The sequence below is a fragment of the Eschrichtius robustus genome, chromosome 13 (genome assembly GCF_028021215.1).
Source record: "Eschrichtius robustus isolate mEscRob2 chromosome 13, mEscRob2.pri, whole genome shotgun sequence".
Taxonomy (NCBI): Eukaryota; Metazoa; Chordata; class Mammalia; order Artiodactyla; family Eschrichtiidae; genus Eschrichtius; species Eschrichtius robustus.
This window is the reverse complement of record NC_090836.1, coordinates 36,408,161-36,420,169: the sequence shown is the minus strand read 5'-3', so window position 1 is coordinate 36,420,169 and position 12,009 is coordinate 36,408,161. Positions and strand designations below refer to the sequence as shown.

Sequence of the window (12,009 nt, the reverse complement as noted above, 5' to 3'; positions counted from 1 at the left end):
ACATCAGAGGCTCAGCCCTGACCCCAGGCTGGAGCACCAAGTCCCTGTCAGCCACATTGATGTTTTACAGGGTCTTTCTCCACCCAGGGACTCGGCCAGGATTTTAGGCAATGGGTTCTGAGTCCAAAAAGTGCCTCTATTTGGGAACTTGCAGAACACGACATAGGAGAGGATTCAGTGTTTTCTTGGTGTTGGATTTTCTTTCTTATACTTCTCCTGTTGCCCCAAAAACTCCTCCCCTGAGTAGCTGCTGCTCCTTTATTCTTAACTCCTCAATTGAACACACCCTAAGGATAGTTCTTAATGATAAATACAAGATGTTGGTAATAATTACTAGGTTTCCTGCTTATATATCCTTTTGCAAGTACTGTTGCCTTAGTCTCTGAGCATGTTTTATAAAGTATGTTAAAACATGGTTTTTATTCTTTAACATGACGGATTGGTAACTCTGTGTAGCTTCTTGCACTTCCAAACATGGGGAATCTGTGTCAGATTTGTGCCTGTGCTACTTTATTCTATCTCTGCCCAGTTTTAGAGAACCCTTAATCAACATGAGTGAATCTAGGCACAAACCCTCAGCTGGCTGCTTGGTACCATAAGGCTATACATTCACTTTGATTTTTGTTGGTCTTGCCTATGGAGATATTTGATCGTGGTCTCTAATCATATGCAATGCATATTTTTACAGATATATCATGTGACTAAAATGTTCAGTTTAGAATATATCTATCTTTAAGCATGTAACATAAAGTTTAGGTGGTAATGGAGTCAATATTGTGTTCCAAATACACAGCCCTGAAAATGAATACACTGGATTTGAGCCACTAGGCAAATTGAAAATACTAATGAAGGCAAGGGAACACCAGCATATTCATGAAAGAAATGTGTTCAGTTTATTCTGACATTTACGACTAAACATTTATGATTAAAAGAATACATAGGAAGAGGGAGCTAAAACACAGTAGCTAATATAAGTATTTATTTTATATTAAGAAATTTCTAAATGCAAAACTTTACAGTAAGAAACTGGTTATTTTATATATGATAATCTTTTTTTAATGAAAGGAATCATTGTAGGAGAGCAGATAAATTTGCAGGCAAATATTGAAGGCTAGCAATAGCAAAAACCATTGTATTATGTTGAAAAGTAAAATGAAATGTTAACTTGGTTGATGATGGAGTAGGATTATTATAATGAACATTAATTTTGAATTTCTTTTTCTAGACTAAAAGACTATATCAGTTTTAACTATTGCTGTCTTTGGTGTCCAACCAGTTCATGCTGTCTTCTTCTTTCAGCAGCAATTCGAGTTGCAGAGTTGCACGTTGTTATTTAAATGAGTGACTAGATCTTGACATGTGATACATTTCCCATTGCTGAAGTGGTTACAAAATCAAGTGCTTCCAGTGATTATATCATTATCATGTTTTATTTAACACATATTAAATTCAGGCACTATTCTAAGCTTTTAACATATTTTTACTCATTTAATTATCATATGGTAATTGAATAATTGTATGCTGCTTCAAAACTTTAAAAAATAAAAGAAAATTTATAATTTATATTGTTCTGTGCTATTTTCTTTATTATTGCTATTACCAATTTAAACATTTATTACCTTTCCTATTACGTACACTAATGTGGCCTAAAACTTCATTCTTCCTGTAATAAATGTTCTTTTCATTTTTCTGTTTTTTAAAAAATTGTTTGCCTATCCCATATTTTGGATTATTTGCTTCAGGAAAAGAATCCAAGAATTTGCTAAAAAGATTTCAACTACAGACAAATCATTCTATTCTTTTTTCTTCACCTTACAAAACGTTCATGCAATATTAACAGTCAATTGCATTCATTTCTAAGTAGTAATGCCAATGATAAATGCTTTAGTGCTTTCTTTATGATTCTGGTATTTCCCATTTTGTTGAAATACAAACGTGAAATTTTTCAGGTTTAGCAGAATTAGGTACCCTGTGTGATCCTTTACGGAGCTGCTCTATTAGTGAAGAAAATGGACTCAGTTCTGCCTTTACCATAGCCCACGAGCTTGGGCATGTGTAAGTACCTTCTGTCACCTCAGTAACGTGCCTTCTATATACCATTGCACAAATGTCTAAAATTCCATCTTCAATTGAGTAATTAGCACCTTTATATCTTTATAAAGTATTAGTAGTGTAATTTTCACCCCTGAAATTCTAACTCTGGCTCTTTTGTGATCTATGTTAGGTCAGACAGGCTGCACAGATCAACAGACTAAGCAAAGAACTAGAGCTTGGGAATTCTTTTATTTCATTTACTGTATTGGATTACATGACAAGCACTTCTGGCCTCTATCCCTTGTTATCCTATACATGACCAGGTACTGTGCTCTACCATCTTATGGGAGGGCCTGCAGGGGCCCCTGGTTCTGGGGAACTCCCCAAAATATTTGTAGTACCAATTCATTTCTTGCTTTTATAGCTCAGAGCTCCAGCAGAAGATGTGGCCTGTGGGAATTCCTTAATTACTAAAAGATTTAAAAAAAATTTCCTCCCAGTTCCATAATTTTTTGTTTTTTTTGTTTTTTTAAATTTGAGATTCTCCTATCTGTTCCTACATTATTAAAAATTCTACTGGGGTTTTATGCTCTAATAATGTGGAGGCCGTGATTTCCCACGATACCCTTGGAGCTCCCAGAGAAAATCAGAAACCCCTCTGAAACTCATCCCCTGAAAATTGACCCCAAATGTACCCCCAGTACTCCTTTGATTTCTTGGTTATCTGCTAATGAGGAATTGAGGCTAGAGTTGCCTCTCTTGACTACATTTTCTTTTCCTGGTCATGGCTTAGCGTCATTAGAGTATTCAGCTGGAATAATTTCAAGTGGAGATCATTTTTATTAAACTAATGCCTCTTCAGTTCCCTTTAGCATGGTTATATCTCATGACCATCCACAAGATGCACACTCAGATTTTTATATTGTTTGTTGAAGTGGGGGCAGATCAGGAACCTGCCTGAGGTACATCATGCATTGCAACATCTGGAAAGCACTGATTTCTGGTTACTACTGGTGCTAACTAGGAGAAGAGTGTTCTTGCAGAGGGTACCATCTTAGACATTTATTTTCTTCCTGAGAAACTCTTTATGTGTCTTTAGAATATAGGTAAGTAGTTTAATTAAAATACTGATTTAAGTACAAATTTCGACAGGCAAGGATCTGAATCAAGTGGTTTCTTCTAAATGTGAGTTTTTACTGGGGTCCTCAAAAGAATGTGTAGAATTTGTTGCTGACCAGCTAATCATTTAATATCATTGCTCTTGCTGTGAAGATTTGGTTGCCCTTTAGGAATATTTTTATTATTCCAGTTCAATCAAATCATCACTTATTGATTATAAACCAGAAAGAGCACTTAGGCTGTTTCATATGAAATAGATGGAAAATATAGAGTGATACGAAATTAAAGAAGTGTCTTTTTTTTTCTTTTTGATACTGTAGTGATAGTCAATGGTCTGGAATTTAGTGTGGTAGAGCCTTCACCTAATCTTTCCACACACATCTCCTAGGGTATGTGTGTTGGAAACTACAGTTATTTTTATGTTAATGCTAAGTCCATATTGTGATGAAGTGAGCCATAATCCAAATATTTTGATTGTTTAAATTCAAATACCAAATCAACAGACTGTGCTACTGATCAAAGTTATAATCTACTGTTTCTCAGACATCATGTGCTTCTAAACATGAAGGTAACCCTAGCATTACAATACTTTATGGAGAGGTCAAGAGTACAAATCCTGATGTAATCAGATTTATCTGCATTTTAGATTATACTTTAAATATAAGAGATCTGTTTCTAATGTTGTATACATATTTTAGTATTCTTTTTTAAGTGTTTATTTTTATTTTTAGATTTAATGTTCCACACGATGATAGTTTTAAATGTAAGGAAACTGGAATTAAACATCAATATCATGTAATGGCTCCAACTTTAAATTACCACACAAGTCCTTGGACCTGGTCAAAATGTAGTCAGAAATATATCACTGAATTCCTAGAGTAAGTGATTTTGTGTTACTTTAGTTAAATAATTGAACATTTATTAGATTATGAAATTTGAAACTTGTATGTTCTTTTAGAGTGGTTCAATCTCTGTTGAGTTTTTGATTGTTTAAGCTTACTTTCACTGTACAAATGGATGTTTAAAAACAAGAAAAGAAAAAAAAAAACAAGAAAAGAATTTTATTATTTCATTCTTAACCAATATTTTTGGTGTGCGGGGGTGCAGTTCAGATCTAACTATCATTTTTTTTTATTATTTGGGCTCTCTGTTATGGGAAAAACTTCTTTTAGGGGGAGACTACATGGGAATCAAAGCTTCCCTGTGTGTGTTTGAATTTTTTCAGAAGCTACTAGGTAATAGTTTAAGAGGAGTTTAGCTCAAGTTTGAGGTGCCCTTGAAGGGCAGAGAATACCTAAATTTAAACTATGAATATTACAAATAGTTCTCTGAAGGGATATGGAATCTCTAGGTTTACCTGTTCTTTGGAGGCTCTTCCCAGCTCTGAAGACAGGAGGCAGATCCAGATTGTTCTTGCCTTGCCTCTTCAACTCCTACCAGGTTTCTCTGCTTCCCAACTTCTTATCCAAATGGTGTTTCTATCCTACTTACTGAAACTTGTTCAAAAGGCAAGGCCAAGCTCTTATAAACACAATACTGTTTGATTTTTTTCTACTGCATATTCTAATCACCAATTTGTGCAGTTTTAGTTACCTATCTTTACGAGAACTACAGGAATAAATGAAACCATGTTTTGGAATATATGTGTATAAATATATCCCTTAATTATAATCAGCAGTGATTATTTATCCTCGTATGGGAACTTGATTTGAAAGCACAATACACAGTTGCTGATCTATACATGATTGCATATAGCTTTGTTCAATTGCTGACTGAGGTATTGATTAAAAATACTAGTGGGTGTGCTTATTTTTGGAAGGAGGTAATATGATTCTAGCCAATGGGTATTTTAAAAATTACATGTTCATTTTTGGGACAAAATTTAATATGCCCTCTAGCCGTAAAAAATCCCCCCCAAGATATTTCTTCTAATTATTTCAGTTGAATAAATTGCTGCTTTTAACCCAATTAGAATGGCTGAACATTTTCACAAAGTTTTCTGCAGACTATCTATCATGTGACAAACTAGGAATAACAAATACACATTTTCACCACTATCTACCACTTTTCTAACTCCTTAAAGATGTTATATCATATACTTTAATAGCAATTTGCAAGGTAGACACTACCACTCTCAATTTACAGATAAGGAGACTTAGGCTCAGGGAGGCTAAATAACTTGTTCACACCATGCATTCTGGGAAGTGATGAGACCCAAATGCAAACTCCCAAAGCTGACATTATTGACTCTGCTTTACATTCTTTTCCTAAAAAACCTCTTTGAGATGGAGACCACATAACACTTTTGGAAATTCCTTTGTTTTGTTGTCACTTAGAGCTATCAATGTACTTTCTCAGATGATCTGAAAACTTTACTTTTTACATTTTGACAATTTGGACATTAGATATAGGGCATTGCTATTGGATAGCAAAGCAGACCAAAAGTGTAGTGTGATCAAAATAGGAATGTATGTTTCAAACATGCTATTGTGATGAATTTTTGTTTATTTGCTATTCTTTTTTAAAAATGTTTACCTTTAAGGCAGTTGTGGGGATCAAATGAGAACAAACACATAAAATGTCCTTTATAAAGGACTGAGGTTTTCATACTGACTTCCATGTGAGTTGGTTTTTAAATTATGAAAAAAATACTGATAGTCTCTTTGAAAGTGCAGAGCTATAGAAAATGTGATAAAGAATCTTATACTGAAATGCATCCATATGTATTCACAATACTTTGTTTTCTGTCATTGTTACAGTACTGGTCATGGGGAATGCCTCCTTGACAAACCAAATGGAAGAATATACGATCTGTCTTCACAACTTCCTGGATCAATGTATGATGTAAACAAGCAATGTGAACTTATGTTTGGTCTTGGATCACAAGTGTGTCCCTATTTGGTAAGAAAAATTATGTCCTTTTGTTTGAAAACTACCATAAAGTTGTAGTTTGACTACATTTCAAAATGTACATTTATTCTCTTGGACAGACAGTGTGCTGAATATATCTTAAAAATTTTTAAGTATTAGAAAAATTTAGTGTTTGTCAAGAAGAGGTTTAAAAAAGTATCCCCAGTCAGAAAACAGAGTCACAGAGAGGTTACTGAAAATTAAAAGCATTCAAATAGTTATTTTCAAATGATGTTGTTTTGTGGGTGGGAGAAGAAAATATAAGTGTTTTGATAATGAATTGTATTAAAGGCCCCAGGAATCTCAGAGACTACATTTTAATTTATACAGATTTGAATCCAAAGGAATGAAATTTGGGTCTTGTTTAGTTTTCATTAAACCATTACTCTATAATTTATTTTGAGGATTTTTCACAGGTTAGATGCTTTAAATTTCCACCGAAATAGCTGAGTTAACATTTTTACTGAATCTATAACCAAGATTTTACCTTATTTTGAGGGTAAATTAAATTTAGGATTTAGTTTGAATAAATGTCACTACTTTGGTGAATCCATGCCTTACTTTTCCAAGCAGAATACTCATTCCATTTTCTTCATTCCTGTATAAAACTTTGCTAAATTGCTTACTATACTACTCGATAGTGAGGACCATTGGACCAGGAATCCAGCCTTATTTATTCATTTAAATATCCCCAGGGTGCAGTTCAGGGTCTGCCACATAATAGGCACCAGAAAATAAATGCTTACTGCATGTTGAATGAATGAATAAATGAATGTGTGAATGAATGAAGGAATGTATGAATAAATGAATGAATGAAAGTTACTTAACAGTGACCACAGGGACATACAAAGCATGTTCCGTACAGTGAATATTATTCCTAAAATCTTAAGTTTATAATCACAAATTTTATAAGCTTTTAAACATCTACTTTGGAGGGGGGAAGATTTACCTTAATTTTTTGTTATAAAAGATACATTTCTTTCCTGCCTGACTTAGGTACTGAATGAACTTTGAATTTAAATTCAGAAACAGAAAGAGATTATCTTGGGTATAGCTCCTGTGAGCCTCTGTGAATTTTCCTATCTTGTGAAAACTTCAGAACTCTTTGTTCAAAAGTTGAAAGTATGCATTATATTCACAAAATAGGAAACCAGTATACATTATACAATATTTCTGTGCACATTATTCATACATTCCACTGTTGGATCAAAAGGGACTTTTGGAAACTCCTTGTGAATAACATTTAACAACAAAAAGTCCTTTAGAAAAATGTCTTGCAAAGAGAGAAAAATGTCTCACATAATTTTGAATACTTCTACTTCAAGACATCTCTTCCATTGTTCAGTGTTTGATGATAATCCAAAAGTTTTAAAACATAAAATGTTGCCATTTTATGTGTTTAGAGGAAAATCGATGACTAGGACTGACTTAGCAAAGATTTGTTTACTGATTATTTCCGGCTCTGACCATGAAACCAGGAAGTACCTAAGATCAGCTTATAAACCAATGCATGATACTGAATTGATTCCGTGGTTACAATGTTATTTTCACTCTTGCTTGCCTGCCTTTTCTTACTCTGCAGAAACAATGCAGGCGTCTCTGGTGCACGAGTGCAGAAGGAGTTCACAAGGGCTGTCGCACTCAACACATGCCACTGGCAGATGGAACAAACTGTGGTCCTGGGATGGTAGGTTTTCTCGAAGGGTGAGTCTTGTATCAAGAGATTATCCAAGGATGCGATTGCTCTGCGTTTCAGCATTCTTCCTTTTCGCTGTCAACTTTTGTTCTGCGAGTTGAATTAATGTTTTTGCCATATTTGTTTGATGTAGTATGTTGTCAAGTGAATTAAAATTTTAATTTTACCCTTTTTTTTCAAGATCTAGCAGATGGATATTATAGTTACATAATAACATGGATATTTAGTTATCTAAGCATATTATATTCCTGTTATTAAAAATGAGTCTAGCCATAGATATTACAGCAAACCCCCCAAATTCAAGGATGTTACCATTGCATACGTTTTATCCTAAAACTTCAGATAAGTATAATTGAAAGTTTTAAGTGGCTTCTTCAGATCTTTATTGGTGTTAATGTTTAAAATACATTGTACTGCAAGATAAACTGCCTACCATACTACATCTTTGCCATTCTATCATCAGTCATGAACTTATCTAAATCTGCCAACATGATGTCAAGTGATAGGGTTCACCAAGATAATGAAATGTGGTATATTACATTGATTGATTTGCGGATATGGAACGATTGAATCCCTGGGATAAATCCCACTTGATCATGGTGTATGATCCTTTTAATGTATTGTTGAATTCAGTTTGCTAATATTTTGTTGAAGATTTTTGCATCTATGTTCATCAGTGATACTGGTCTGTAATTTTCTTTTTTTGTGATATCTTTGTCTGGTTTTGGTATCAGTGTGATGCTGGCCTTGTAGAATGAATTCGGAAGCATTCCTTCCTCTGTAAGTTTTTGGAATAGTGTGAGAAGAATAAGTGTTAACTCTTCTCTAAATGTTTGGTAGAATTCACTTGTGAAGCCCTCTGGCCCTGGACTTTCGTTAGTTGGGAGTTTTTTAAATTACTGATTCAATTTCGTTACTAGTGAACTTCATGAGCTGGTGTTTTTATATTTTCTTTTTCTTCCTGGGATTTAGTCTTGAGAGATTGTATATTTCTAGGAATTTGTCCATTTCTTCTAGGTTGTCCATTTTATTGGCATATAATCATTTATAGTAATTTCTTAGGATCCCTCGTGTTTCTGTGGTGTCAGTTGTAACTTCTCCAATCTCATTTCTGATTTTATTGATTTTAACCCTTTCTCTTTTTTTCTTGATGGGTCTGAATAAATCAATTTTGTTTATCTTTTCAAAGAACCAGCTCTTAGTTTCATTGATCTTTTCTATTATTTTTTTGTAACTATTTTATTAATTTCTTCTCTGGCCTTTATGATTTCTTTCCTTCTACTAACATTGAGTTTTGTTTGTTCTTTTTACCCTAGTTCCTTTAGGTATAAGGTTAAGTTGTTTACTTGAGATTATCCTTGTTTCCTGAGGTAGGCTTGTGTCGCTACAAACATTCCCCTTAGAACTGCATTTGCTACGTTCCATAGATTTTGGATTGTTGTGTTTTTATTTTCATTTGTCTCTAGGTACTTTTTATTTCTTCAGTGACCCATTGGTTGTTTAGTAGCGTGTTGTTTAGCCTCCACATGTTTGTGTATTTTACAATATTTTTCTTGTAGTTGATTTCAGGTCTCATAGGATTGTGGTCAGAAAAGATGCTTGATATGATTTGAGTCGTCTTGGTCTTGTTCGTTGCCAGGTTCTGCCTTGTGCGGAGGCTGCTGGCCACTTGTGGGTATGGCTGGGTTCTGGTGCGGCTGGCTGCATGGTTAGGAGAGGCTTGGTCCTGGTGCTAGCTCACTGGTGGGTGGGGCTGGATCCCAGGACAGCTGGCTGCGGGGCCATGGTGCTTCCCAGGGATGGTGTCCGTGGGGTCCAGGGAGTCCAGGCACTGGTACCTGCCCATTAGTGGGTGAATCTGGTCCCAGGGCTAGTGGTGGCCCATGGTGGGTGGAGCTGGGTTCTGGGGTCTCTAACTGTGGGGCCTGGGGGTCCTAGAGCTGGTCAGTTTGCTGGTAGGTGGGCTAAGGCCCAGGACGTCTCAGGGCTAGTGCTGGTCCACTGGTGTGCTGAATCTGTTCCAGGTCCATGGCTGCAGGGCCCTGTTCGTCCCAGAGTCCATGTAGGCCAGCCGGTGGTGGGGCCAGGGCCCAGGGGGTACCAGGGCTGATTCCCGCCCCCTGGTGGGTGGAGCTCTGTCTGGTGACTGGCTGCAAGTCTCTGGGGATCTAGGGGCTGGGCATTCCAGGACTGGTGCCAGCAGCCTGGTGAGTGGGGCCAGGTCCTGATGCTAATAATCTAGCAGGAGGATTAAAAATGGTGCTTGCCAGTACCAGTGTCCTTGTGGTAGGATGAGCTCCCTAAAATGTCTCCTGCCAGAGTCTGTGTTTCCAGGGTGAGTCCCAGTTGCTTTCTCCCTCTCTGGGAGGCTCTCCAAGGTCAGCAAGTGGGTCTGACCCAGGCTTCTTTCAAATTCCTGCTTCTTCCCTGGGTCTTGGAGCATATGAGATTTTTTGTGTGCCTTTTAAGAGTGGTGTCTCTGTTTCCTACAGCCCTCTGGCTCTCCTGCAAGTAAGCCTTACTGGCCTTCAAAGCCAGACATTGTGGGGCTCGTCTGCCCAGTGCAGGACTCCCAGTCTGGGGAGCCTGATGTGGGTTTTGGACCTCTGGGTCCTTGGGGAGAACCTCTGCAATTGTAATTATCCTCTTGATCGTGGGTTGCCTACCCAGGGGTGTGGATCTTAACTGTACTATGTTCTCTCCTACCCATCTCGTTGTGGTTCCTTCTTTATATCTGTAGTTATAGATCTTTTCTGCTAGTCTTCAGGTAATTCTCATTGATAGTTGCTCTGTAAATAGTTGCAATTTTTGTGTGCCCATGGAAGGAGGTGAGCTCAGGGTCTACCATCTTTGCCCCATCTCCTGTGTGTTCTTGATTTTAAGTAAATGAAACTCTACAGTATACTCTGTCTTGGCAAGGAGCGAGTGGGTCAAGCTGCTTTTTTTCAACATAATGTTTTGGAGTTTCATTCAAATTGTTGTGTGCATCAGTACTTCATTCCTTTATGTTGCAGTGTAATTCAGCTGCACCATAATTTGTTTGCCATTTTCCTGTTGATGGATATTTGGGTCATTACCAGTTTTTAGCTTTTATGAATAAAATAAAGCTGCTGTGAGCATCCTTGTATAAGTCTTCTTGTGAACATATGTTTGCATTTCTCTTGAGTAAATACCTAGAGTAGAATTTCTGGGTCATAGGGTAGGTGTGTGTTTAACTTCATAAGAAAGTACCAAACAATTTTCCAAAATATGTGAACCATTTTAGACTTACCAAGCAATGTAAATATGAAAGTTTGAGTCGCTTTGCATTCCTTGCCCATTTTTGATAGTGTTAGCCTTAACAAAATTTTAGACATTCTAGATGGGTGCAAAATAGAATTTCATTGTGATTTTAACTTGCCTTATCCTGATTATTATCAATTTTGAGCATCTTTTCATTTGCTTATTAGCCACTTAAATATTCCCCCGGTGATATGGTATGGAGGGCATGGGTTTGCTGGAATTCAGGTAAATATGATGAGATACTGAAACCTACTATAAAGCCCATGTAGATTAAAGGTAGAGGTGGCATTTGGGATAAAACGTGGTTCATGATAGGTATAAATTCCCTTTTTAAAAAAATCAATTAAAAATAGTGAGCCCCTATGCATTAGCCATTTTCAGTATTAAATGGACCTGTTATTAAAGGAAAATTTAAACAAATATCCTGTAATTTGGCCTTAACACTCTCCTCTAGTTCCTTTATCTTGTGACTATCTTACATGTGAGATGTCTGTTAAATGCTTTTGGTAGTAAATCTATTTGCATGAAGACATGCTGAACCCATCTGATGATGAGTTAATTTTACTACATGGTGAATAGTATAACATTCTTTTTCATGCTTTGATGTCTTAGAAATACATAAATAAATAAGGAACATACAAGGAATCTTTAAATGTTTCTGGAAGATGCCCACAAAATTTACATGCACGTAGTATATTCTATTCTGAGAGTTTGTTTTTGTTCACTTTTATAATGGCTTTCTCATATTGAATGATTTGTTCCAATGGAGGGCACAAAGGGTGGGTAGAAGGGATGGTGGGAGATTTTGGGCAGGTTCTTTTGTACATTTCCACTTTCTTGATGAAAGCAAGGGATGGAGTGATCTTTGAGACTTTGAATGAGATAGAGCAGAAAGTTAGCTTAAGGCATGGGAGAGTGATAGATATCTTTGCATAAAAAATAGAAGCGTGGACAAATACCATATTAAC

General features: G+C 36.3%; 1 protein-coding gene across 4 annotated transcripts in view; it reads left to right on the top strand.

Moving 5' to 3' along the window:
- The window catches only part of ADAMTS20 (ADAM metallopeptidase with thrombospondin type 1 motif 20), a 194,526-nt gene that overhangs the window by 80,641 nt on the left and 101,876 nt on the right, over nt 1-12,009 (top strand). For all 4 annotated transcript variants that reach the window (XM_068561131.1, XM_068561132.1, XM_068561129.1 and 1 more), the window contains exons 8-11: nt 1,950-2,055; nt 3,885-4,031; nt 5,913-6,054; nt 7,646-7,750. In XM_068561131.1, the coding sequence (XP_068417232.1) occupies nt 1,950-2,055; nt 3,885-4,031; nt 5,913-6,054; nt 7,646-7,750 (500 nt within the window). The remainder of the gene's footprint in view (nt 1-1,949; nt 2,056-3,884; nt 4,032-5,912; nt 6,055-7,645; nt 7,751-12,009) is intronic.